The sequence below is a fragment of the Sinocyclocheilus anshuiensis genome, unplaced genomic scaffold (genome assembly GCF_001515605.1).
Source record: "Sinocyclocheilus anshuiensis isolate Anshui unplaced genomic scaffold, SAMN03320099.WGS_v1.1 scaffold9, whole genome shotgun sequence".
Classification (NCBI taxonomy): domain Eukaryota; kingdom Metazoa; phylum Chordata; class Actinopteri; order Cypriniformes; family Cyprinidae; genus Sinocyclocheilus; species Sinocyclocheilus anshuiensis.
In genome coordinates, this window is record NW_015540887.1 from 2,489,772 (window position 1) to 2,517,014 (window position 27,243).

At 36.4% G+C, this 27,243-nt stretch overlaps 1 protein-coding gene across 6 annotated transcripts in view; it reads left to right on the forward strand.

The window, feature by feature from the left end:
• pard3bb (par-3 family cell polarity regulator beta b) overlaps positions 1–27,243 on the forward strand; it is a 336,571-nt gene that overhangs the window by 251,120 nt on the left and 58,208 nt on the right. For all 6 annotated transcript variants that reach the window (XM_016486505.1, XM_016486504.1, XM_016486507.1 and 3 more), the window contains 2 exons: positions 9,068–9,184; positions 11,570–11,851. In XM_016486505.1, coding sequence (XP_016341991.1) covers positions 9,068–9,184; positions 11,570–11,851 — 399 coding nt within the window. The remainder of the gene's footprint in view (positions 1–9,067; positions 9,185–11,569; positions 11,852–27,243) is intronic.

The window sequence follows — 27,243 nt, forward strand, 5'->3', positions numbered from 1 at the left end:
TGTCTCACAAGGCTCCGGGGGGTGAACAAAGGCCTCCTGTAGCGAATTAATGCGTTTTTGGTAAGAAAAATATCCATATTCAAAACGATTCGCTACAGGAGTCTTTTGTTCACCCCCCGGAGCCTTGTGAGACACTTTTTTTATGGATGGGCGCTTTTTATTTCACTTCTTTTGGACTGATGCACTGCAACACCCGCTGACTGCAATGATAGAGTTTGGAATAGCCAGGACAATTTTTAATCTAACTCCGACTGGATTCGTCTGAAAGAAGAAAGTCATATACACCTAGGATGCCTCGGGGGTGAGTAAAACACAGCCTAATTTTCATTTTTGGGTGAACTAACCCTTTAAAGGGACAGTTCAGCCAAAAATGTAAATTGATGTTATTTACCTTGTCATTCCAAACCTGTATGTAAATCTGGCTACAATAAAAGCATATTGTGACCACAAATGGTCTCCAAAAAGTCCGAAAAGCACATTAAAATCAGCCTGTCGCTGTGTTGTTATCATAAATTAAAACTATTTAAACCCTTTTATTATCTAAATAAAATTGAAATAATTTGCCTTGGCGGCTACCTGAAATACAGTAAAATTAATACTAAAACTTCAATTAAAATAAATTAAAACTTTAGAAAAATATATTTTTTGAAAAACATGTAATCATGACAAGCACATAACAAAATTACTAAAACTGAAAATTTAAATATTAATAAATACTTTAATACTACATAAATAATACTTAAATAACACTGGCCTGACATCTTAATGCACCACTTTCAAATATGTGTATACACGAATGAGATTTAAGACATTGAAAATGTTAAAAGGCAAGATTTTGGGTGAATAACAGCCTAAATTTCTCACACAAATTTTCAGAAGACTGTAAATATTCTTCTAAACACCTCCTTTAATTTTCACACACTGTACAAAGAAAATCTTGCAGGTTTGCAAGAATGTGAAGGTAAGTAAATAATGTCTTTGAATTGTGCATTTTTGGGTGAACTATTCTATAGCTGTTGGTCCTCTCTAAAATCCTATATTCTTATGCTTTACCCCGTTAGAGTTGCTTTCTTGGCCATAGATCAGATTGAAACATTTCCAACAGTGATTATCCCTTTCACTGTAGTGCTGGGTTTAATCAGTGTCTGGGAAAGTGGCCTTTAGAGTTTTACCCTGCAGCATTTTGAGCTTTTTCATGTTTCTCTTGCTGTCTTTGTCTTTCCCTTTTGGATTGATGTGAACTGCTGCTCACCCCACGTACCATCACATTCAGATCACACACAGACGGGCCCTGTGGGTCCCCTTTTATCAGCTCTGTGAGTGTGTGTGAGGTCATTGTGTTTATCTGCATGTGTACGCTGTTTGGATGTGTAAGATTTTCAGTTTTGTGTACTGCAGATGTTTCAATCTTAACCCCTTCCTCTTCACGCTTCATTTGAAGTGCTTTTACATTCATCTGGGTTTCCTTTAAATAAACCTTGCTGTATATTTGTGGTGTCAGAGAATGTGTGTGTGGCGGTGCGTATGTGTGTGATAAAGACGGTCAGAGTGAGAAACTGTTAATGCACCTTTTTCACTCATCTCATCACTTCAGAAGAAAATATTAAATCCCAGTCTTTTCTTTTCCCGCAGCCCTCAGGGAAACGTTATCCGGAGAGGATACAGATTTGTCTACAGCTCTCTGAGAGAGAGTCTTAGCAAAGCAGAAAACCAGAAGGGGAGTGAATTAATGGGCAAACGTGAGAGAAAGACGCTATATTTTTACTTTACAAGCAGGTAGTTTAATTAGACATGGAGGAAATGAATGTTTGGCACAGGGAGAGAGAGAGCCGTGATGTATTTCTTGGTAATGATCAGCACAGTTTGGCTTCTCCGCGGGCTTTCACCCCCTGTAGAGTTTACTGCTGCGTGATGAATTTAACACTGTGGAACAATCAGCGGCTCTTGACTTGACTGTTAGGCAATTTTACACTCAATTTTGATAAACTATCAGTGTACTAAATCACTTTAACAATGTTACAGTTGTCGTAGATTGTTAAGGATAATATTTAGCATCACGTTTTAATAAAAACATAGGGCATGTCTCTGCCATTTCCAGAGCACTGAAACTTTTACTGCCTAGACGTTCCCAGAATGCACTGTTAAAAAAGTGAAAGTGAAAATCATTTGCTCACTATATACACTTAAGGTGTATCAACATGTTATCTTAAACCTTAAAGGTAATGTGAAGTGCAGTTGTATGAAGACAAAGTCTAATATCAGTCTTTCAATTTATATATATATATTTTTTAATCTTCGTGTTAGAAGAATTACATTATTTCCTTTGTATTTTTTTAATTCTGAAGTGTTTGATGTTCAAGGATGCTGTAAATTGATCAAAAACTACAGTAAAGACTTTTGTTAAACAAGTTTTATACAAATAAATGAAGTCCTTTTTAACTTTATTCATCAAAGAATCCTAAAATTGTAGCAGCACAACTGTCTTTAACACTGTAATAATAAGAAATGTTTCTTGAGCAGTAAATCAGCATATTAGAATGATTTCTGAAATATCATGTGACACTGAAGACTGGAGTAATGATGCTAAAAAAAATCAACATAGGCTCATTGGAAATACGTGCCTCTAAATAAATTTCTGCAAAACTGAAAAAAAAAAAAAAGTACCTATACCGTACATACGAATCACTGCAGTTTCCAGTTGAAATAAACACTAGAAGCAGTAAAACTCTGACAACTTTTATTCCTTTTCACAAAAAGTATGATTTGCAGGTCCACAGTTTCGATTAATACAGACTAATTTTCACACAATTATATGAAGAATATCATGTTATGCATTCAAAACAATTTTAACATGCTGCAACATTTGAAAACTGATACTTTTGAACGTTAGCATCACATATCCATCTTCATATGTATGGGTTTTTATATTCAGTAGGTTCCACAAAACAGTTCAAACCTGCATATAAGGAAGTTCAAATGGCATGGATGCATCAACAAATCCGTTTTTATACCAGTTTTGCATTTGTTAACACTATCGCGTAAGTTTAGGGTTGGTTTTGTTGTTGGGGATATTTGCAACACGATAGAGCATTAACTTTTAGTGACACTCCCCGGATATTTGAATCATGAACCTCCGCAATACGTACCTGAAGCAATGTAATAAAAACACAGCAATACGTGCCTATATCAACGTAACAAAAATGTGCCAGGGTCACGTATTGAACCCGCGTTTTAGCACCACTCACTGGAGCTTTCACTTTGAAACTGCCTTGAAACATGCGGTAAGGTACGTAATAACGTTGTTTCAGAAATGTACTGTATTTAGAGGCTGTATTTGTCTGGGTTGAAAAATAATTAAGCTTTACCATCACAGGAATAAATGACATTTTAAAATATTGTAATGTATTTACATAATCAGAATTGTTTTAAATATTATATCATATTTGTCAGCTCATTTGTTTAATTGGGGAATTTACAAACTGCATGAATTAAATTTTGAAGATTAGAATTAGTTGGAAAAAATCCATACAGTATTTTCCAGTGTGACTTCATAATTGTTAGTAGTAATTTGGCATGCCACATCTGTCTTTCTCTTGTCCTGTAACCACTCCCCCTCTAAGTGCTGTGCCTGGTTAACTGACAGTCTGTTAGAAGCATCTCTGAACAGCTGAAGCTAGTGGCAGGGTCTCTTATGACAGCCTAATTATTGCCTTTATTTATCCATGTGCTGTTTTGGGCTCAGCTGGGCTCCTCCTTTGATAGTAGCCGCTGTGCCCTTTAGCTGAGAGTCAGAGATCCTGTTAAAAGACACGTTTGTCTCTGGTGCATCCACTTACACTTGGGGAAAATCATCTGATGTCAGCCTAAGACGGCACACCCCCGGGTCGTTCATATTCGCGAAATGGCAAGCTCCATTTTGATTGGCTGATTACATAAATTTAGCATTTCTTATGCTGCCTTCACACGTGAATGATCGTATTTCCAAGATGGGTGCATATGAACAGTATAATGTTGAAATTACCAATTAAACAATTGGTTTCTATACTTTATTATTTTTTAATATGTAATTTATTTCTGTGATAGCAAAGTTTCAGCAGTTACTACTCCATTCAGATTTGCTGATTTGCTTCTCATTAAACATTTCTTATTATTATCAGTGTTGAAAACAGTTGTTTATTTGAAATAGAAATATTTTGTTACATTATAGAAGTCTTTACTGTCACTTTTGATAAATTTAATGCATAAAAGTATTCACAGTTGACAATTTTTAGAGTGTTTATGGTCATTTTGCTCAAGATTTTTCTTTCGTTGTATTGATAAATGCTGTGTCAGAATGCATTAGCAGCATGTTATGTGTTAATGTGAGTGTGAGTTTTAGCGTTTAGGTCTCATAGGGCCTGATCTTAATGAGGCAGCGGAATGGATGTGCAGGAAGCGCATGCCAAAGTGCTAACATTAAATAGCTGCAGTCTAATAAGATAAATACAGTAATTAAGTTATGAGTGCGCTGCATCCACACACAAATACACAGCCAGAGGACATACAGGAAGGGTGCATGATCGAGAGAGAGAAACAGTGGGATGGCTTGTCCTTTCTCGTCTGTTCATTCACATTTAACATAATGCATGCTTGTGTTTACAAGGCTTCTTTACTGGTATACACTCACATACCTCAGGCTTTGAATACAGTTGGTTCCTTCCTGTTTTGACTGAATAAATTACAGTATAAACTGTAAACTTTTAAGGCATGGGCTGGATATCAGAGTGGAGATGTTATTGGTCGACGGTGGCGCCGGCGCCACCACGTGCATGTTTTACTGATAAGAGCAAAAATAACTTAAAATGCTCGTTCATTTTTGTTTGTACACATAAGAGTAATACACCATTCGAATCTGTAAAGGGTCTACTTTTATTTGTGTACACTCACAATATCAACAAAACATTGTGCTTTTGCAAAATAAACATCACAGTATATGTATATGTATGTATCTTATGACAATAACGCTAATTTAATCTAGCCAAGGGGATTTTAGACACTGAGAGTTTTTTAATGAAAATCCAATCTCAGTCTCATGACATTATTTAACTTAATCGGATACTTTTACATTAATAAAACTGGAAAACGAATTTATGTAACTTGAAGTGAACACAATAATGAACATCAGCATTTAACTAAACATTTCACACAAAAATAAATAAATACAAATAAATATATAATAATAATAATTAAAAACAAGGCCTGAAAAGTCTCAAAGGGAATCACGTTGGTGAATCATTTTTTAAATGTTCAGTAGAATGAATATGACTTTGAATCATTTCACTACAATAACTCTACCATTTTAAATCAGTTCAGTGGAATGATTCAAACTTTTTGAATCGGTTCTATAGAATGAATCTGACTAGTTGAACTGGAATAAATCGGCAGTTTTAAATCAGTTAAGTAGAATGAATCTGACTTTTTGAATTGATTAATTAGAATGAATCTAACAATTTTTAGGAAATGGTTCGCTAAAATAAATCTCTCATTGAACTAAGTTTTGAGTGAATCTGACAATTTGAATTTGTTCACATTAAAATAAATTTGTTGTTTAAGTAGTTCACTAGAATGAATCTGACTTTTAAATCCATTCACTAGAATGAATCTGTCTGTTCCAATTTGTTCACTTAAAATAAATCTGTCATTTAAATGGTTCACTAGAATGAATCTGACTTTTAATTTTTTCACTTAAAATAAATCTGTCATTTAAATAGTTCACTAGAATGAATCTGACTTTTGAATCAGTTAACTAGAATGAATCTGACTATTTGAATTTGTTCATTTAAATAAATCTGTCATTTAAATAGTTCAATAGAATGAATCTATTTGAATTTATTCACTACAGTAAATCTGCTATTTTAAATCAGTTCAATCTGTTATTTTAAATCAGTTCACTACAATGACTCTGACTTTTGAAACAGTTCACTGGAATGAATCTCTCCAACACTATGTATGAGGAAGAGGACCGTTTAGAAGATAAATTCAGTTAGCTGCGTTCTAGCTCTGCTAAGCATAAAGTGTGTATTATGACGTGACTTGCGTTATGTTTACTTTTTCTTTTCATTTCAGACATGTTTGCGTGTGTATCTGTAGGAAACTGAGGGAGTGTTATAAGAACAGGTATAAGAGATGAATGTGTGTTATTGTATGTTTGAGTGGAGAATGGAAAATCTGGTCTACACTTAAGCTGCATTAGTCAGCACCGATTACACTGAAGAACTAAATGTGTCTGTGTGAGGCTGTCTCCTGCTGTCTCACATGTCTGGGGTCACTAAGAGTTGTGTGACTTACTGTACAGGAGATGCGTTTTCAACTCAGCCCTCCTCTGAGAGCTGTATGTATGTGCGTTTATATTTTGGCCTCAAAACATCTTCTCATCTGACATAGGTGATGTAAGCGAATCAAATTAAAGCAATATGAATGGCCAGCTAAATTATTATTAGGCCTCATTCATGAAACATGAGCAGAGTGAATTTCTGTTCATAAATAATTCTCAGTATCTTAATATTTTCATAGTGCAGAATACACTTTCTTGGCCAGTAAGAAATAGTCATGTTCAGTAAATGTTCTCAAATCCCAAGTCTTTTGTTAGGGTGGCAGAAAGTTCATTTGGCCTGTATTTGACCACAGGCTCGTTGATCATTCTGACACCTTATTCCTCATACAGACATCTTAACACTTTCCCAGTTTGTCTGGGAAAACTGTCTTCTCCTCCTGGCAATGTCAATCAGCAACTTGGCAACATAGCGTTTGTTCGTTGGACTTTGTTTGGAAACAAGAGGAAAGATGGAGCGCTGACGGGCAGTGAATCATCCGCCCTGATCGAGCGCTGAGTAACGGGTGGAGACTGAGTGAAAGAAGGAAATGTTCTGGACAAATCTGTTGACTTAGATGAGGCCGCGATGACTGAGCTGCAGGCAAGTGTGAATCACCTCCAATTTTGCTACTCCTTTCGTTTTATTCACTCTGTGCCCTCTGGAGTTTCTCACAACATCTGAACACAGTCCTGCTGTGTTAGTGTTAAACTATAGTTTCTGAAGGCATTGCATTAGATGTCTCAAAGGTTCTGCAGCGAAAGATATATACATACCCACGACAAATGAAAGTGGCTTTATCCATTGTAGTCTCCATTGTAATGTTTAGTGTTTTTTTGTCATTCCTTTGAGCCCTCATTTGTTTGTTTGTTTGTTTCTTGTATTCATTCATTCATTGGTTTGGTTATTCATTCAGTCATTCAATCATTAGTGATTTTTAGTGTTTCTTTGTGGGTTTTTTTGATAGTTTGATTGTTGTTTGGTTTTTTGATTGATTTATTGTTGGTTAGTTAAGTATTTTGTTTATTTGCTGGTCCATTGTTTTTTTTTCAGTGATTCCTTCATATTGATTTTGTTTGTTAATTTGTTTATTGGTTAATTTTATTTATTCATTGATACCATCGTTTGTTTTTTCATTCATTGTTTTCATTTAGTCAGTCAGTCATTCATTCGGTCAGTTTTTCCTTCATTAGTTCCTTCTGTCATTTATTTGTTTGCTAGTTTGATTATTTCTTTGGTTTCTTGATTCATTTGATGTTTCCTTAATTTGTTAGTTAAGTCGTTCATTCATTCATTTGTTCATTCATTGTTTTCTTAAAAGTATTATTTTGTTAATTTGTTCAGCGTTTCCTTCATATTCATTTGTCTTTGTTAATTTGTTTGTTGGTTCCTTTTAATAATTCATTGATACTTCAAGTTTTTGTTCATTCATTGATTCCCTATTCGTTCATTCATTCATTCATTCATTAGATACCTCTGTTATTTGTTTGCTAATTTGATTGTTCTTTGGTTTCTTGATTCATTTTGTAATTTGTTAGATATTTAGGTTGTTCTTTCATTTGCTTGTTTGTTCGTTCCATAATTTAATTTAGTTCATTTGTCTTCATATCTATGTTTATTGGTTGCTTTTATTCATTCATTGATACTTCATATGTTTGTTTATTCATTCATTCATTAGATACGTCTGTTATATATTTATATGTTTGCTCATTTGATTGTTCTTTGGTTTCTTGATTAATTTTGTAATTAGTTAGTATTTAGTTAGTTCTTTCATTTTCATGTTTATTTGTTTCATAATTTGTGTTCAGTTAATTTGTTCAGTGATTCCTTCATATTTGTTTGTTTGTTCTTTTGTTTCATTCATTTGTTCTTGATTTTACTTCATACATTCATTTATCATTTATTTGTGCCTTCCTTTGTGTCCTTATTCATTCATTAATGCCTTTTTTAGATTGCCAACAGTATATGGAATGTCTTACATGCTGAATCTTTTTTATAATTATGTGTTGTTATCTTTATTTTTCTCAGTAGCTGAGAGCCTGTGATTATGTTGAAGTGATATCATGGTGTGTATAAGTGCCACCTGCAGTGCTGTGTAGGACTCTGTACAGCTCATGTTCTCCCTTACTGTTATTGAGTATATGAGAGACATGTTCACATCATGATCATTGTGTGCAGATGTGTGAGATTCATGTGAAGATAATCTAGATCAGATAATGTCCCTGTGTTTGAGTGTGCGCCGGATGTGAGTTGCTAAAGGACACTGGTGTGATTTCCTCAGACAGTGTGTGTGTGTGTGCTTAGAGGAGTCCCGGTGTGTGTTTGTGCGCGTGTAGCTGGAGGCCATGGCCTCTGCTCGCTCTGACATTGATACACTGCGCTGAAGCGGCGTGCTGTGCTGCTCGGCTGGGCGGCAGTGGGTTTGAGACACAGGCACACATGAGAAATGACCTTCTATGAGCAGAGAAAATGGAGATGGGTGCAGGACTCAATCACTGGTGCAGAAATGATGCATGTTAACAGAACATCTCTACTGATACGCTCTGGCCCCTACAGCGATTTAGGAACTCCCCAGAGTACACACACACACACACACTAGACAGTCACTCAGCCTGTTTTCCTAGATAAATGTCATTTGCAAACAGTGATCACTCAGTGATGTCTTTCTATGCCCCTCTCTCTCTCTCTCTCTCTCTCCCTCTCTCTCTCTCTCTCAGATTTGGAAAGAAAAAAGAAGAGAAGAGCAAGACGGAGACAAAAATGAATGCCCAGAAGCAGACGTCAGAAATTCTGAGTGAGGAAGAGTTGGAGAGGATGAAGGAAGAGAGAGAAAGGTGGGATTGATGTCATTACACCAAAGCACCACAGTGAATCACTATCAAAACCTAGTGAGCTGCCTTGCTTTCTATTGCCTACATATAATGTCTTAAATTGCTGCCCATGTAGGCAACTGAACTGTGGAGATTGTTCTTATGCAGTTTTATAGGAGTCAGGCTTAGATCCCTTGAGCCAGCACAAAGCAACAGTGGCAGGTAATAGCCTCTGGAAGTAAAAGAAATTTGGGAGTCAAGGCTCAAAGGAGGATGACTTCTCCCCAGTAACCTGTGAAAGGGCGCGCGATCTGAAACACACTGCACAAAAACAAATAGTATTTGTGAACTGCAGTTTTCAAAAATGTATAATCCACTCAATAAATAGTTAATTTGTTGATAATAATGATAGCAATCAACAATTCTTTGAGTAATATAGTTCATTAGCCTGACTTTTTACAGTTTTAAGAAATTTGATACATTTATGTACAAACATTTTGACCCGGAGAGGATTTCCTTTGTTTTTTTTATGAAAATGCTAGTTAATGTTATCACATTGGACTAAAGCTTGCTGACTTTGCTCACAGGGTATAACAAGAAGTATTACCAGTTTTTCCCCTCTTGTTACACTTGTGGTGTTCCTGGTCAAAAGTAACAGGTCATTTAAAATTTGGTTATGCTGGTTATGCTGTATTATTATATCATATTGTGTTATGCCTCATTGATCTGAGATCATGCACCTCATGTTTTTGAGTGAACATTGCCAAAATTATCCTCAAAGAATGAATTTCTTTTTCTTTTTTTTTTACTCAAGAAATGAGCTCAGATCAATGAGGCCCACAACCAATCAGTTCTAAAAAGAAATACAAAATCTGTCCTAATTGAAAGAAAACAAGTTGACAAAATGATTAAATCCAAGATTTGGTGATAATATAGCATAAAGAAAGGTTTACAAGCATTTTTTAAAAGGCTGGTTTTCAAAATAGTTAAGGGTTAGATGCACTTTTTAGATTTGAAGCTGTTGCTATATGCATAGATATAAGTAAATTATGACTGCTAAACTGTACAATTGACCATTGTCCCAAGCAGTTGATCTCATACATTGTTTCTATAGTTTATTTTTTTTGCACATAATTTCAGCTGAAGCAAATCTCGTCATTATCACAAAACAAACCCCTTCAGGATGATACAAGACTCTTTTAATGTCCCGATCACCCTGTCAGAGTTTATTTTGTGATAACGATTGGATGACTGTACATTATTTTATATGTTTCACTGATGTAAAGATAGCATTCGTTAGTGGTGAAGTTAGCAGAATATAGTTGAGAGATCTTTTAGCATGTTGTTTTTGCCGTAATTTGTGAGGACACCAAGACATTTCCAAATAGCATGAGTTGACCAGTTAGTTACTAGCTGAAGTAGATTTCATAAGGAAACTCAAAAGTAAGCTGGGAAAAAACATTACCTGCCATATGGAACAAAGGTATAGCTCATTACTGTCATGTATGACACACAGGGTTTTAGATGACTCATTGTATTACACACAGGATTAGATCTCTTATTTGTTGTCCCTTTTCCTCTCATTCACTCTGTAGGACTGATAGCTTTTTGTGGTCCATTACTGAGATGACACGCAGCACTAGATTCCTCTTCCTCTCTCTATCTCTGTCTCTCGGCGTGTCATGTATATTCTGCCAGAATACAGGAGAAAAGGATATATTTAGCTGAGATGCAGGGATGTTTTTGCAGTCATTATTTTGTGTGGTGTTTGCCGAGGCTTATTTGGACTTGGAAACGTGTGAAGTGTGAGCTGGAGCCATGCTGTTCTCCTCCATATGCTCCAGAGTGGCATTTGTTCAGAGAGAGACTTTATTGACTGAGCCTGTTGTAGCTCCTAAGAGAGACGGAAAAGGGAAGAGGGAGAGAGAAAATCAGCCGGATGTGTCCGAAAGCTCTTTCTTGACCTTTCCAGTTTATTGTATTTTTGGAGTCGTCCTTGAAAGTGTAAATACGATTCAAGTTCAAGATCTTGCAGTTGCGTTCTCATTGTTTGTGTGATTTGCACAATGGCTCAGTTGAAATTTCAGACCATACTCTTCTGGTCGAGTGTTTGGAATAATTATTTTTGAATGTTGTTAAAAGGAGTCTCTTATGCTCAACAAGGCTGAGCTTATGTGATAAAAAAAAAATTGAGTAATAACAGTAGTGTAATAGTGTAATAGTAGTGTAATAACATTTCACAATTTTACTGTTTTACTGTATTTTGAATCAAATAAATGGAGCCTTGGTGAGCATAAGAGACTTATTTCAAAAACATAAAAAATGTAATTCCACACTTTTGAACAAACAGCTTAAATTATAATAATCATTAAAGCCAGGTAGGTTAACACCAGCTTTTCTGTGTTACAGAATTGAGGCCAAGCACCAGGAATTGAGGGAACGCCAGGTCCGGGACCGCTTCTCCCCACCTGACGTGGAGGATGATGACCTTGACCCCAACTACGCCCGCATCAACAACTTCAGGGAGCGTGGATCACCTTCCCAGCCACGCTACGGGAACCGCAGCCCTTCCCCGCAGAGACCCCCACCCCCAGTGTCCCACAGCAGAGAGCCGTCCGCAGAAGACCCTCTGGACGGCCTGTACGCCAAAGTCAACAAACAGCGAAGCCCTCCACCTCCTGCTGCAGACTGGTAAATATGCATATATTCAAATATCCCTGCTGAAAAACTTGCTTAAACCAGGCTAAGATGTTCTGCTAGTTTCTCAGTCTGGCCAAAATCCTGAAAAGTGCCCATAATCCTGCTAAAACCAGTTAACAAACCAGCATGACCAGGCTGAGACCAGATAAGACTGGCTAACCAGCTTAGTCTGGTTTATAATTTGTATTTTTTTTTAGCTGGGATAGTCTTTAGGTCAATGTCTGCCACATGTGAGCGTCTGCAACATAATGATCATATTGTTGGTCAGGTAGAATGATATCCAACCCCATGAGCCTATATCTGTGTTGCATTTTGTGAGTAGATTTCTTTGGGATTTAATTGATTTCTGATGGATTAGAGTATAAATTGTACAGGGTTCTTTTATGTTGTTTCTCAGTCCTCATGTTTACCCAGTGTCTGAAGAGCATTGATGCATTAGCAGTTCTGATCACAGCAGTTGAGTGTTAGGTGGTGTTAGGGGTAGGCGGTATGGCCAAGATCTTACATCATGCAATGACTAAGAAGTTACCAAATAACAAATAACGACACTGTAATGTTTATTTTTGGTAATCCAGTGAATGTAACAGTTTTGTTCAAAAGTTTGCTGTCAATAAGATTTTAAAGGTTTTTTTTTTTTTTTTGAAGGAAATGAACACTTTTACTTAGAAAGAAAGAAATGTATCCAAAAATGACAGTAAAGACATTTATAATGTTACCGTAGCACTCTAGTAACTACTATTAAGTAACAAGAAACTTAGATTAATGAATTAGTAAGTAATAGCACTCTGTTAAAAGTGGTAGTTCACTATTAGCTATTTTTTCATACCTTCCAGAGAACTACTAAGAACTACACAATGTAGTTCACAATAATGCACAATGTATAATTAATTTTAAAGTGAAGGTCATGGTAGCCTGCTAATAATGACTCAAGCATTGCCAAATCCTTCAGAAGGAATTACTAATTATTTGGATCAGTATCTAAAGTGAATGACATGATAACTATCTAGTTATAGCTATATAGCATTGCAAGCTTTTGAGGGTTTTGTGAAGTATTGGATAGTAATGACTCAAAAGTTACTACATCCTTCTAAAGGAATTACTAATCATTTGGATCCATATCTGTCATTACAGTACCCTAGTAATGATAGAAGTCATTGTACTGTAAGCTTTTGAGGTGTTTTTAAGGTTTTGGATCATAATTCCATCCAATGGATTTGGTAACACTTGAGTCATTACTAGTGGGTTATCATGATCTTCACTTTAGAATGCTGATCCAAATAATTACCAGTTCCTTTAGAAGGATGTAGTAACACTTGAGTCATTACTGTCCAAAAACTTACATATACCTTAAAAGCTTTTATCATGCTTTTCACTTTAGAATACTGATCCAAATAATTAGTAATCCCTTCGGAAGGATTTGGTAATACTTGAGTCATTCATTACTAGTAGGTTACCGTGATCTTCGATTAGAATTAATTATGCATTTTGATTTATTCACATTAATTATATTAGACGACCCAAAACTTTTGAAATGTAGTGTACTTAACAAATAAAATGCATTTCATCTCATTTATAACATCTGAGTGAAATGCCTGGCATAAGTGCAAAAACAGCCTGTTCTATAATATTACTTTTTAAAACTAAGGACTCAATCAATTCTTGTTGAATAATGATATATTAATACAGCACGTTGCTTGGCAACCATAAAGAAGCCAATAACGCCTAATAACACACTTTAATAACAAGTTCTTCCTCACCATGGCTTGTAATTCTCATAACCTTAAGACAGAGTCACAGCTGTAAACCCAGAGGAGCTGCTCTAATATTGATTCTCTCATTTTTGCTGGACACATCAGCTCAGTCTGCAGCTCTGACACAGCTATGCTGTAATTCTGTTCTTTTGATTGAGCATCAGAAATATATCAATATATATATATATACAGTGGGTACAGAAAGTATTCAGACCCCCTTAAATTTTTCACTCTTTGTTATATTGCAGCCATTTGCTAAAATCATTTAAGTTAATGTGCCTCCACCTATGGTGAAGTAATGCATTAGCCTTGACATTTAAATCAAGAACTGCATTTTTAAGGTAAGACACCCCAGATGAATAGGGTGAGAAAAAAAATAATAAATAACTGATAGATGTCACCATATTTCCCCAGCTGATTGATTACATTAAGAATTGCACACATATTTTGTATTACAAGATTTCTGAAATGTTATGTTTAAATATGCAACTGAGGTATTATCTAATTGAATATGCACTGATTTTCATACATTTCCAGGACAGAAACTAAAATGTTGGATAAAGCCAGTTTCATTTTGTTTTTCACGGTTTTTCAGAGGGGATTTTTGATATCTCGTTGTATCATTTAGAAATCAGAGAATACTGTAAAAAACTGAAAAAAATCACCATGTTTTTAGGAATAAAATGTTGTAAGAAAATCTGGCAAATGATAAATGAACAAGCCTCTCTGTAAACACTTTAAGAATACAGAGAAGAATAAAACTTTAAAGTTTGGTGTATGTAATTGCCACTGATGTGGAGAATTTTGGCTCAGTGCAGGAGAAAAAAAAAACTAATTTTAAAGAAATTTACAGGTGTCAAGTAATAGTGCAATAAATCAAACACTCAAAAGTGTATTTGGTCCCACTTTATATTAAGTGGCCTGAACTTCTCTGTTCTCACATTTAAAATAATCTTTTGATGCAATGCACTTACTGTGTTCGTACATGTTTTTACATTGTACTTATATTTTAAAAATTCCTGCATGTGATTACATCTGTAATTAATCACACTGTTGACCCATCCTTTACACCTTATTCACCCTAATACCTATCCAAACCTAACCTTATCCCGTATCCCACCTCAAAAGCAGCAGGTGTTTTGCAATACAATATGAAGTACATTTTAAGTACATTGTACTTATTTTTGATGCAAGTACATAGTAGTTAAGTGCCTGTAGTGTCTTGCTTGAAATAAATAACACAGATGACTTTTTCTGTTTTGACTGACAAATACAAGTAAAAACTTCTCTCTTATACAAAAAAGTAATGCAAAAGTGACTAACAAGTTCCTGTACATTATAGATACCTGAATGTCTTGTTCTCATCATCTCTGTGGCAATTTCTGAGTGGATATTTGGGTCACAAGGAGTTTCATTCGGAACAGGAAGGTCTCAGCATGAGGGGTCAGCTGTTGGTCAGATACAGTAGTTGGCTGAAGGAAACTCATTTATTTGTGTGAAGGGAAAGATGTGTGCCACACGGAGACATATCAGCTATAACTCGGCTCATTAAGGATGTATCTTTGTCATATGCGTCACTGTATGACACTTTATCTGACTCTGTGGCTAGGCGTCTACTAAAGCCTCAGTTTTTGATAAATAATCTGGTTAATTTCCTCTTCTTTAGCTTTTCACACTCTGCCAGGGGGTTTGAATACCGCTGCATATTCATATCTGCCCTGCATAAGGTGGGTATTTTGAGTAAATTCATGCTGATAGGCTGCTGATGGGTAAATTGAGGATGTGAATGAGAATAGCATCAGTGACTCTGGTGTCAGCGTGAGCATGCTCTCGTGTCATATGAAGAGTTTGTTAAACGGTAGAGTTGCTCTGTTGTATGGCCGGTGTCTGATTTCAAAGCACCCTCTGAGAGTCATTAAAGCGGTTCGGTTATTTAGACAGACAGGCAGTTTAACACACACCCTGCTGCCCACTGCTGTCATAAAAAGTGTCTTTCAGTGTGTGTAGTGGCTTATATGGTCAGTAGTGAAGTTCAGCAGGATTCTGTGCATCTACATTTTTAATGTAAAAATGAGCACATCCACTAATACAAGACAAAGTGCTTCTCGTAACCGTTTTCACCCTCTTTTGACCCGTCTAGTTCACCCAGAAGTCACTTTTACTTACTCCTATGTAGTACTTTGCTATGTGAATGTATTTACATACCATGAAATAAACAATATAGCAAAATATCTAACAATAGACACATTTCACCTGTGAATTGATTTAGTCTGTCAGAAGGCAAAACTAGAGCACAGTACTACCTACTCGTAGCAAATCTTTCAGATGCAATGACACTCAATATAGACATTTTGAAGCTGAGCTTTAAATCAGGAAAACTAAACTACTAAAGCGGCACTCCTCTATTGGGTATTTTCTGGGTCCAAAATGAACACTCAATGAGTGCCAAAAGCAATTAAAATCTATATGGTGAGTAAATAAAACTGAGCTACTCTCCAGTAGTGGTAACCTAATAAAGAACTGTGCAATTTATGGTTTAAGGGTCAGTGGCACAGAAGAGTGTGCATGATTTTGAAATAAAAAGTTTTTATAAATAGTATACTATAGTTTTTATTTTATAAATTGGCATGTGTTTTAACCAGTGTTGGGGGTATCGCGAGTTACGTAATCAAATAACTTTTTTCAAGTAACTAGTAAAGTAACGCATTACTTTTTAATTTACAAGAGAATATCTGAGTTACTTTTTAAAAAGTAACGCCAGTTACTTTGTTTTCCCATTTATTAACTGACAAGTCTCCTGTCCCCATATTGGGAGAAATCGGAAGTACAGAGGAGTTGTGTGCGCTGTGTGAACATGATGTAGTTCTAGACTAAATGTGAATGTGCATTAATTCATCCCACTCACAAAAAAAACAAATTTAGTATTCATCAAAATGAATTAAACAAGTGAAATGCAAACTCAGAATATGACGCAAACCTGCAATAATTAAATATGTTAAATAACACAAATGTATCTAATCCCATTTTATTAACTAATGTCTTTGCTGCTGACCTTTGATGATCCAGTTCAACCATACTAATAAGCAAAAATTACTCTAGACAAACATTTGTGTGTCTTTTTTTATTGCTGAAGTGTGTCGAAATTTTTTCTTCTGCATTCTACTGTAGCCCTGCTCATATTTAAAAAGTAACGCGAAAGTAACGCAGAAGTAACGTGTAACATTACTTTCCATAAAAAGTAACTAAGTAACGTAATTAGTTACTTTTTTAGGGAGTAACGCAATATTGTAATGCATTACTTTTAAAAGTAACTTTCCCCAACACTGGTTTTAACCATCAAGTATATTTGCATATACCACATGCCTTGTGACAGTGATTTTTTTTTCTTTATTATGATATCAGAACAGTTGTTTCACTCTGACACTTTTGACTTTATGCCCTAAAATTATCATAAATATCAAAATGAATTTTAATTAAGAAACTCAAAGCTCTTAAAATGTTCTTTAGGTTTTTTTATTGTTCAAAGTATCCTAAAAAAACATGTTCCACGGTTTTCACAAAAATAACAAGTAGCACAACTGTTTCCGTAATGATTAGAGTAAGAATTGATCATAAACAACGTTTCTTGAGCAGCAAATCAGCATATTAGAATGACTGGCGAAAATTCAGATTTGCCATTACAGGAAAAAAGTTAAATTGAAATAATATTTCACAATATTACAGTTTTCATTTTATGTTGTTCAAATAAATGCAGATTTTTCCGACCACAAACTTTTGAACAGCATTGTATTTTTGTATAAATTAATACAAAAATAATACCAATTTAAATTATACAAAAGATAGTCTCATGCCAATGCAAGTGATTTGAGCAATTGAAATCTAAGACATAAAACTCTTATATCCATATCGACCAATACCGGAGACCTTCGTTTCCCCTCTACATTCCTCCTTTCATCTGAGCGCTCTGGAGCGGTGGAGAGGCAGGCAGGTGAAGGACGTGGGGAATGTGGTGAGAGAAAAGAGTGTGGGGCTCTTGAGGTTCTCCTCATGAGAGAGAAGCGAGCGAGGAGCTATTTGGCATTGATTGTGAGAAGAAGGGTCCACAGCGAGCTGCTCCTTCAGCCCTGAAGAGGCCCACCGCACTCAGTGTGGAAAGTTACTATAACAACCAGACTCTCCAGAGCTCTGCTCCGCTCCAATTAAAAAATCATCATTGTTCCCTCCAGTGATAGAGAGGGATGAGGGAGACAGGTGGCTTGCTTATCTGCACAGGGGCAACCCAGTTCTGTAGAGACCAATGGAGAGCTGCAGATTGCCAACCTTTGCTTCCACATCTCCAAAAACACTTTTAGAGACAAACATATGAGGAAAAAGTGGGAATCGGTTTGATAAGAGGCGGAAGGGGTCCACAAGGTTTCTCGCTCTCCACTCGGCACTCTAGCTCGCCGTATGAATGCCGTGTCCTGGATGTACTCGAGAACAATAGCCCCCACACTGCCCTAAGCAAACAGTCCTCAATGTAACCCTGCCAGGGTCAGTCCAAAACACGGCACAAACCCATCAAGAGATACTCCACAGGTTACCGATGTCCACTCAAGTCCCCCATCAGCAGCCATTGTGCCCAGATACCTCACTGAAAGATTTGGCCTATATAAAAAACACAGTTAGGGCTTTCTCCTCCTCGTCTCTCCGCATGTTCCCTCCACCTCCTCCTTCCCTGCTTTCTTGAGGTCTGGAGCGCAGCCTCGCCATCAAAATAATTATAGAAATCACTAGATGGAGAAAGAAAAGCTTTTAGTGTTGGTTGTGTGAGTGCTGGAGTGCTTTTCTGCCCGTTAATTAATCAGCCATTCTGCTGAGCTGAATGAGCGCTGCAGGCGCATTCGGCTGCTTTTAAAGAGTGCCAGCCCGCTCCCTTAAGTGTCTCCCCGTATCTGCGAACCCTTCCCTGGCCTGACACCGCTTCTCTGTCTCTCTTATTCACCATCCCTCCTGCAATGAGGGTTTAATGTGTTTTCAATGTGTCTGAAAGAAATGTAGGTAACCGTGTTGGAAATGGGCAAGATGGTTGACCAGTCATCCAACTGTCTGTCTAAAAAAGGCTTCAATGTTTTATTGAAATGTCATTTTTAAATATAAATAAATATTATAATTAATACATGTTATATAATAATAATAGTATTAATAATAATAATAATAATAGCATTTATGTCAATTATAAATATTTAAATATTATATATTTAATTTACACATACATTCACACACAAATAAATAAATATTTTAATAAATAATTTTATTATTATAAATAAACCTAATATTGTGTACATTTTTCCTATGTATTTAATGTATGTACTTTAATTTTTTTTGCATATCGAAATAATTACTTTTAGCATTTTTATTTCATTTGTTTATTCATTTATTTATTTTGTTATTTTTGTTGTGCCACTTTTAAAGGGAATAAATTCAGACCATGCGAATTAAAAGAGAGGATTTTAGCTGGGTACATTTTATGTATCTGTTATGATGGATATTCTGCAGGTCTAGCTGATCCCTCAAAACTGATCACAGAACCTCCAATGCTGAATTTCCATTTTCTGAACAGGTTTGATATCTGAATATATCAATAAAAGTCTTAGTTTAGTCTCAAAACAAGTCTAGTTTAACTAAACAACTTTATAATATAAAATATTGAGAAAAAAAAAAGATTATTTTTTTTTTTTATCTAAAAGATTGGCTTCCAAAAAAGACAATTGCAGGAATTTCAGTGAAGATAGATATTCATTTTTATTATTTATTTGTTATTATTTTTATTATTATTATTATTATTTTTATTTGTGGGGGGGGTTTTTTTATTTATTTTTTTTACCTGAGCTTTGTCTCTGATTGCAACTTCCTGTTTTGCAGAAAAAGTTGGATACCTGAATGTATTGATCAGCAAACCTCCAAATAAAAATACACTGTATAACAAGCTCATAGAGGTTCGTTGTTCGTTTGGAAATCTTTTTGTGCATTTTTTGTGCCTGAAAGTTCAGACTTTGTGTGAATGGGCTTTGAAAGACTGAGAATAAAAGCGTATAGAGGAAGCTTCTTCAGGTTTGTGGGTTCTCTGAGTCCTTATGATTCATCTGGCCTAATCTGGAGAACCGGACAAGTGCTACTCGTGCGTTCCGCCCCTGAGCTTTTCTCTTCCTCTCAATGCACTTCCCTCATTCTATTTTCCCCTTTTTCATTCTGCATTTCCTCCTCTCATATTTGTTCAAGAACTTCCTGCCTGTCACTCATTGAAGAAAAGCAATTCCACATCACTCTCCCATTGAAGCACATACAAGAAAAAAGCATGCACACTCAAACGCACACGTGTGTGCGCTCACACAAAGCATTCACTTAGCGGTTTCTTCTAGATGCATCTTGTAGCTTAGCAACAAGTCATGCCGCTGCATACTGTGCCATTCTGTTTTTGGAAACAGGAGGATGTGAAAGCTTATTTCTAAAAAGCAGAAATTGCAGATTTAAATTATATTCACCTCATTATTCCATCTCAGCTTGATTGAACTGAAAGGGAAATGCTTTATTTTCTTTCTTTTTTAGACCTGGTGCACAATTTTAGAATTGAGGGTTGAGGATAGAAGACTTGATTACCGCCTTACTCTTAGACACAGATTTGCCTACCCAGAATGCACTCTGCCTGCCGTACAAAGGCAGAGTCGGTGTGACTGGTGTTTTAATGAAACGGTCCAAGCACAAATTGAGCTTCACCTGCGAACGAGAGGACACGGGAGGGGTCGGCGAATGTTGATGGCCTGTCCAAATAATGTTACACCAGCCAAAATACTTCTAATTATTTCTTCAATTGCAGATGGCATATAAAAAGTGCCGTCACTTCTGGTTAGGGAGCCTGGGAGCTGGCCTGTCATTGCCGACTATCTTTTGTTGTCAAATTTCATTTCTGAAAATGTCCACCAATTAGAGTGCCGAAGCTCACCGCAAAATTACTCTAGGGGAGAGTTGTGGGAAATTGATAGATCCGGTTCTTTCCTCTCCTCGTCCAAACACGGATATGTCCATTATGGCATCCGTGGCCTCGCTGTCTTCTTCACGATTGCTCGTCTTTCTTGCCTGCTTGATGTGGGTCATGTTTCATCAGCAGGTTAGGGGAATAAGGGTGCACTTTGTCTCTTCTGATGTAAATGATTGAATGATTCCATGTGACACTTACAGATGTAGTGCTGCTTTATTAGATGGATAGTTTAGGTCTGATGCTGATGCAGTTAACACAGCGTTCCAGACTTGCTAAAATACACGCTGTTAAACACCTGTTAATCTAACTGCTATGTAAATTGCTGACAATATCCTTTTAAATCAACATGTAACACAACCCATTTTATTTGGTAATCTGATGTGTTTCCGAGTGAAATGGACTATCCAGCAACAATGGGGTAGACGTTGACTCCTAAATTAAACATTTAAGAAACAAATGAATGTTTTTTTTTTCTTTGACAAATTATAGAAGCACTCTGTAAGCATGATTGTTCTGAAGTGCTTCAGTTAATCGTGTTCAAATCTTCTTATGGGCAAACATTAATGCTGCATGCTATTATGAATAGACGTTTTAGTATATGCTATGATTCAAGTTACGTAAACAAGGACAGTTTTGTTGTCGTATTAAGTATAGATTTGTTTCAGTTTGATTCTGTCAGTCATATAGATAACCAAATAGTTGCTGGTCCCCATTGAGTTAATAGTATGAAAATTTGGTCACACTTTATTTTAAGGTCCAATTCTCGCCATTAACAAACCATTAACTATGACTTTTGCCTAAGTAAACTCCTAATTTGCTGCTTACTAATAGTTAGTAAGGTTAAGGTTAGGTATTTGGTAGGATTATGGATGTAGAATATGGTCATGCAGAATATGTGCTTTATAAGTACTAATAAAGAGCCAATATGTTCATAATATGCATGCTAATAAGCAAGTAGTTGATAGTGAGAATTGACCCCTATACTAAAGTGTTACTTAAAAATGCTATTACTATTTATCTCAGCAAAAACATGCATCTTTAATTACACATTGCCATATGAACACCTAAAGTATATATTACAGTATTGTTTTGAATCGATTCAGTAAGGGGAGTTACTTGTGAATTCAGTAGCAGCTCTGAACAATGTGAACCACTAACGCACTACTGAGTTTGGGGACTGTTATATGAATCATTTTGACCGACTCATTAAAAAATAACTCTTTACATCATGATTCATGATTTGTTCATTGTTATGTGCAGCAAATACGTGTTGAAAGTGCTTATGGATACATTTTTATTGTCTGTCACTAATGAGAACAAGATTTTAAATTAGTGTCACACATTTTTGTCTCTGTCTAGAGCCCTGAGTGTGCCAATGCTGTATTATGTTTTATTTACAAAGTTATATCATATGCAATAAGTAAAAATCATTTACTAAGTTATATATGCAATAAGGCGCTCAAGGCTGTACTTTATATTAAATTTAATCATGGTTTATTGTGTCGCATGACCTTTCACACTTTATTGCTCGAATCCACAAAGCTTCTCTGTGTCCTCAGGGTTTTGTTGTTTAGTAAATTGAGATTACAATGTCTTTTCTTCAGCTGCTTTCTCAGGTGTACTTATCCACTCAAGCTCTCGTTGTTGGCCTGGGGTAATATAGTAATAATGTGTGTTAAACAGGCATGATAAAGAGTGCTTGAATGGAATTTATTTTTGATTTGGGAGCATGTGATTGACAGAAGCATGCCGATTATCAACCAGATGAGCTTCTCTGAATCAAATTGGTGGATTACATGAAGATTCCCCTCGACGGCCCTCAGTGTGTTTCACATGCACACTCGTTAGTGTGTGTGTGTGTGTGTCGATTCCAGCATTTCTGTCCTGTTCTGCTGCTCTCCAGGTCAGAAATTGATGTCTTTCATTTTACAGTGTATAAATCTTGCTCTTTAGGACCGACAATGTTTCTTGGTCCATTTCAAAGATGAAGGAATAGATTGCTCTGTGCCATACGACTCCGTTCGGCGTTTCTCTTGATGTCTGTGTCTCCATTGTCCAAAACAGACATGTCTGCTGGATTTATGCGTGCCCCTCCAGCTTTAAACCATCATTTATCCAACTCTTAAGATCTGCTGACCTGAAGTTTCTCTCCAGCATTAAACCATTAATAGACAGAGAGAGGGGCCGCCCTCAGAACTAGCAGGGGGTTTTGTCGAGACAAAGAGGGGAAAACTGTTCACTGCGGTTTGAGGAGATGAACAGAGAGATGTGAACGTGGTGAGATGGAGGATAAAAGAGCTGAGATCTTCTACACATATCACATGGTGTGCGTCTGTCTGCAATTCTGTCATCATTTACCCTAATGATGTTCCAAACCTGCATGAACACAAAATAGATGAACAAAATAAAAGATGTTTAGCAGAATGTGCTGCGGTTTTCCATATAATATAAGTGAATGGTGACCAACGGCTGTCTAGCTCCTAAATAGACAAAAAATTATTTGTGCACTACAAGTCTTCATCTGATAGTTTTATTAATATTAAAATATTAAATGTATTTATTATTAGGCAAAAATTATTATTAGGCAAAATATTTTTAGGCAAAAATCGGTTTAATGCTAAATTTTTAACACATTTACTGAACTTGAAATGATATAATACAAATGTTTGTGATAATATATAATAGAATAGAATAGAATAGAATAGAATATAATAGAATAGCTCATGTTCGAGGGTCTGCATTAAAACGTTTGAAAACCCCGAGTTATGGTATTATTTTTTTGGACCTTGAGTGTATTGAGGGTATTATTTTTTGGAGCCCTCATCACCAATTGCTTTTACATTTACATTTACATTTAGTCTTTTAGCAGACGCTTTTATCCAAAGCTACTTACAAAAATAGAAGCAATCAAAATCAACCTTTTATTGTATGGAACAAAACATTCAACATTCTGCTGAACTTCTTGTGTATTTTACAGAGGAACAGGAGTCATGTGAGGTTAGAACAACATGAGGGTGAGTAAATGATGACAGATTTCTTTTTTTGGGTGAACTATCCCTTTAAGGCAAGGTTTCTCAGTACGTTATTAATGACTCCATTCGTTTAATATCTCCCATCTCTCAGCTTCCGTGGGATGCCGGCCAACTACCCAGTCACTTGAGTATGAAATTAATAGATAAAATCGCAACTCTTGTTGTTTCACAGCCGAACACTAAATTCCCCACTCGTCGCAGTCACACAGACACGACGCTGACCCAGGGGAATCGATACCATTGGCTGTAGTTAATGCCGTGCTCCCCTGCCACTGGGAGAGAGAGAAAATAAATATCTTTACCCTTTATTGAACTTTCTCTTGTAACACTCCTGTAGAATGAGCTTCTGTGAGGGAAAGAGCAGAGTGCAAATTAAGCCTTTCTTAGTCACCAGGTGCTGTGGCTCAGCTTATCGGAGGAAACGCTATCCGGAGAGCCAGTGCCCTTATTTGATTCCCGCTGCCGCCCACCACCGCTCTCCCGTTCTTCTGAACCACTCTCAATGCTTACTGCACAGTGTGTGTACTACACTGGATACGATCTAGTATATTTTTTTATTAGAATTTTTTAATCAACAATTAATGTTTTATTTTTTTACTGTTTTGTATTTTTTATTTTTACCCTAATTATGATCCCCTTACAAGACACCCTTTAAAATATAAAAGCATCTATAAATTTCCAAGTTTTCAGTCTCGTTAATGCTTTGTCAGAAAAATATTTAGTATGACATGAAGACAACATTCCTAAATTGATTCCTAAATTTAATAATTGTACTGAAGCAAAAGCAAATTCGTTTTATCTATATTGTTTTATGTACACACATACAACATTTTGGAGTTAGTAGGATTTTAAAAATAAATAAATAGATAAATAATTTTATTCATCAAGGATGCATTCAATTGATCAAAAGGTCAAGAGATTTATAATGTTACAAAACATTTTTATTTCAAATAAATCAGCATAATCATCAAAGAACCCTTAAAAATGTATCTTGGTTTTCACAAAAATATTATGCAGCACAACAATTTTCAACATTGATAATTAAAAAAAAACAAAAAAAAAACACTTAAGACTAGATAATGGCTGCTGAAAATTCAGCTTTGTCATTACAGAAATAAAATACATTTTAAAATATATTAAAATAGAAGACTTGTAATAATATATATATATTTTTGCTTCATTTTTTTATCAAATAAGTGCAGCCTAAGAGACAAGGGAAAATTGTTTTTTTTTTCTGCTATATTTCAAGTAATACAATAACTTTGGTAGGTTAATTTGGTGCACTTAAAATGGGTTGTCAAGATTAGCGCATTGCTTTGTAGGATATGCTATTCCATGCTCGTATACTGAATATTTTGCTGTATTCCATCCATTCCATGCCTACAGATCTTTTGTATACCATCCGCAGTATGCACACTGCAAAAATAGTAGTCAATGGGTAGTATTATAGTATGCCATTCTGAACATATTTTCTCCCTCGCTCTCCCTCCCCTTCCTCCATCACCCCTGTTTCATAGCCTGTGGCCATATTAATGTCGGGTTCCCTCTGTGCGTGACCAGCCGAGTTTATGATTATGTTTGGAACTGCAGGCTATGTGTATATTCGGGGGTGAGCGTATGTGCACTCATGTGTATTTGAGTGAGAGGTGTGTGCCTGTGTCTTTGATTAGAGCAGGACCCTTATTAAACATTGATGGTGTTATTCATTTGGAGGGTGAGGAGGGTGCTCAGTCAAAATGGCAGCAGTAATTAAGGCGTTCTGGATATGATGGCTGCATGATGGAGTGTTGAAAGCATAACTATGGAGCCCAGACGCTGCAGGGGAAATGGCTTGCTTGGGAACCACAGGTCGAGAATAAATGCACGCATTTGGTGCTTTATGGTGTGTGCGTGTTTGTGCAACTGCCAAATACCTTTAGAGCAAAGCTGATTTATTCTGCTGTGTTCTCAGATCCTTATATTTTGAATGATTTCGCTTGAAGCTGATTCCAGTGTTGGTGGGGGGGGGGACTTTTTTTTTTATATCAACTACCCAGAAATGTTTTTATGCAATATTGTAACAGCATGCGGTTAAAGCCACTGGTCTCCAGTACATTTCATAGCGATGCTGTAACTCTCCTGTGGTCTCTTTGTCTCCATATCCAAAGACATGATTAAACACAGATTTAAGTTTCTAATATCTAATAATGGATTCACTCACTTTATTATTGGATTACTCTTTCTCAGAAAGACTTGGAAGGCGATGTCTTGAGTTTGTTGTCACGACCCTACTATTCTTGAATTAATGGCATGACATGAATTAATGCACTGGTCTAGACCTGCAGTTTTGCATGTCGTCCCACAAAGACTCGCACACTCAAGAAATCAACAGCATTTCAGATACCATTACTGTGAAGTACAACTACCGCAGCAGGTTTTTATGCATAATACCATCGCTCTCCATTGTAGTGAATTTCAATTTAGCTGTAAAAGGTCATAATATTTTATGTATTAGTATTTTATGGCCCTATTCACTGTTCCAATCAATACGAGATTTGGATCAAGACTTGCATGCGATTTCATCTCCTGTTCTCTCTTTCTTTCTCTCTCTCTTTTTTTCTTGTGTGTTATGTGCCTCATAAATTGTGTAAAGTAGCCGTGAGGGAGTATGGTGGAGAGAAGATGGATGCTGCCACACTTTCCCACTCTATTCTCTCAGCTCTCCAATCACTGAGATTGAGAAGTGAAAAATGGAAGGGTTGTAACAGGGGCATAACTCTGCGTCTGCCCCCCGTATGAGCTGCTGTCTGTCTGATCTGCTGCTGTCCACCCCGATCTGTGCCGCACTGCAATTCTTGCCCTGGTGCCTCAGAGCGTTTCTCCCATGTGGGGGGCCATTTCTGTGGTTTGCTTTTGTGTGAGTGTGTGTGTGTGTGTGTGTGGGTCTGTGTTATTAATCTGCAGTGGGACCGTTCTTGTTGTGTGTCCCTGAGTGTGTGTTGTTCTGTTTGTTTTGAGACCTCACTGTCCGGGTTGAGCGTGCTCTGTACGGGAGCTGGAGTGTGCGTGTGGCCACCGGGTCGCCGCGCTCTGGCCCGTTCCCACAGCATCATCCCTCTGGAATGCCTGGCACTCGCGCTGTCTACCTAACGAGCTTTTAAAAAAGACATGTTAATTTGTTTTGTCTTAATCTAATCCCTCTACTGTCTCATTCACCCTCTGTTCTCCAAGTTTCTCTCTCTAACACACACTCTTTGCTCTCTCTCTTTCTCTCTCAGTTAATCTGATTGGTCAGGAACATGAAAAAAAAAAAAGTAAATTGAATTTTGGTGTTCTGCGTCTAAAGGGAGAATGAGGGAATTTTGTAGAGTGGTCAGCCTACACTTGTTTTTGATGAAAGTACTACTTGCTCTCTAGTTGTAGAGTTGTAGTTTTATTGTAAAAGCAAGTCTATTTTCTTCAGGGAGAGATTTCACTCTGTAAGCACATATTTACACCTCGACTTAACTAGATGCAATGCTTTTTTACTTTTTTTTTCTTTGTCATAGTGAATGTGACATTTTTTTTGTTTGTTTAAAATGTATCTGTGTTGCATGTAAAATG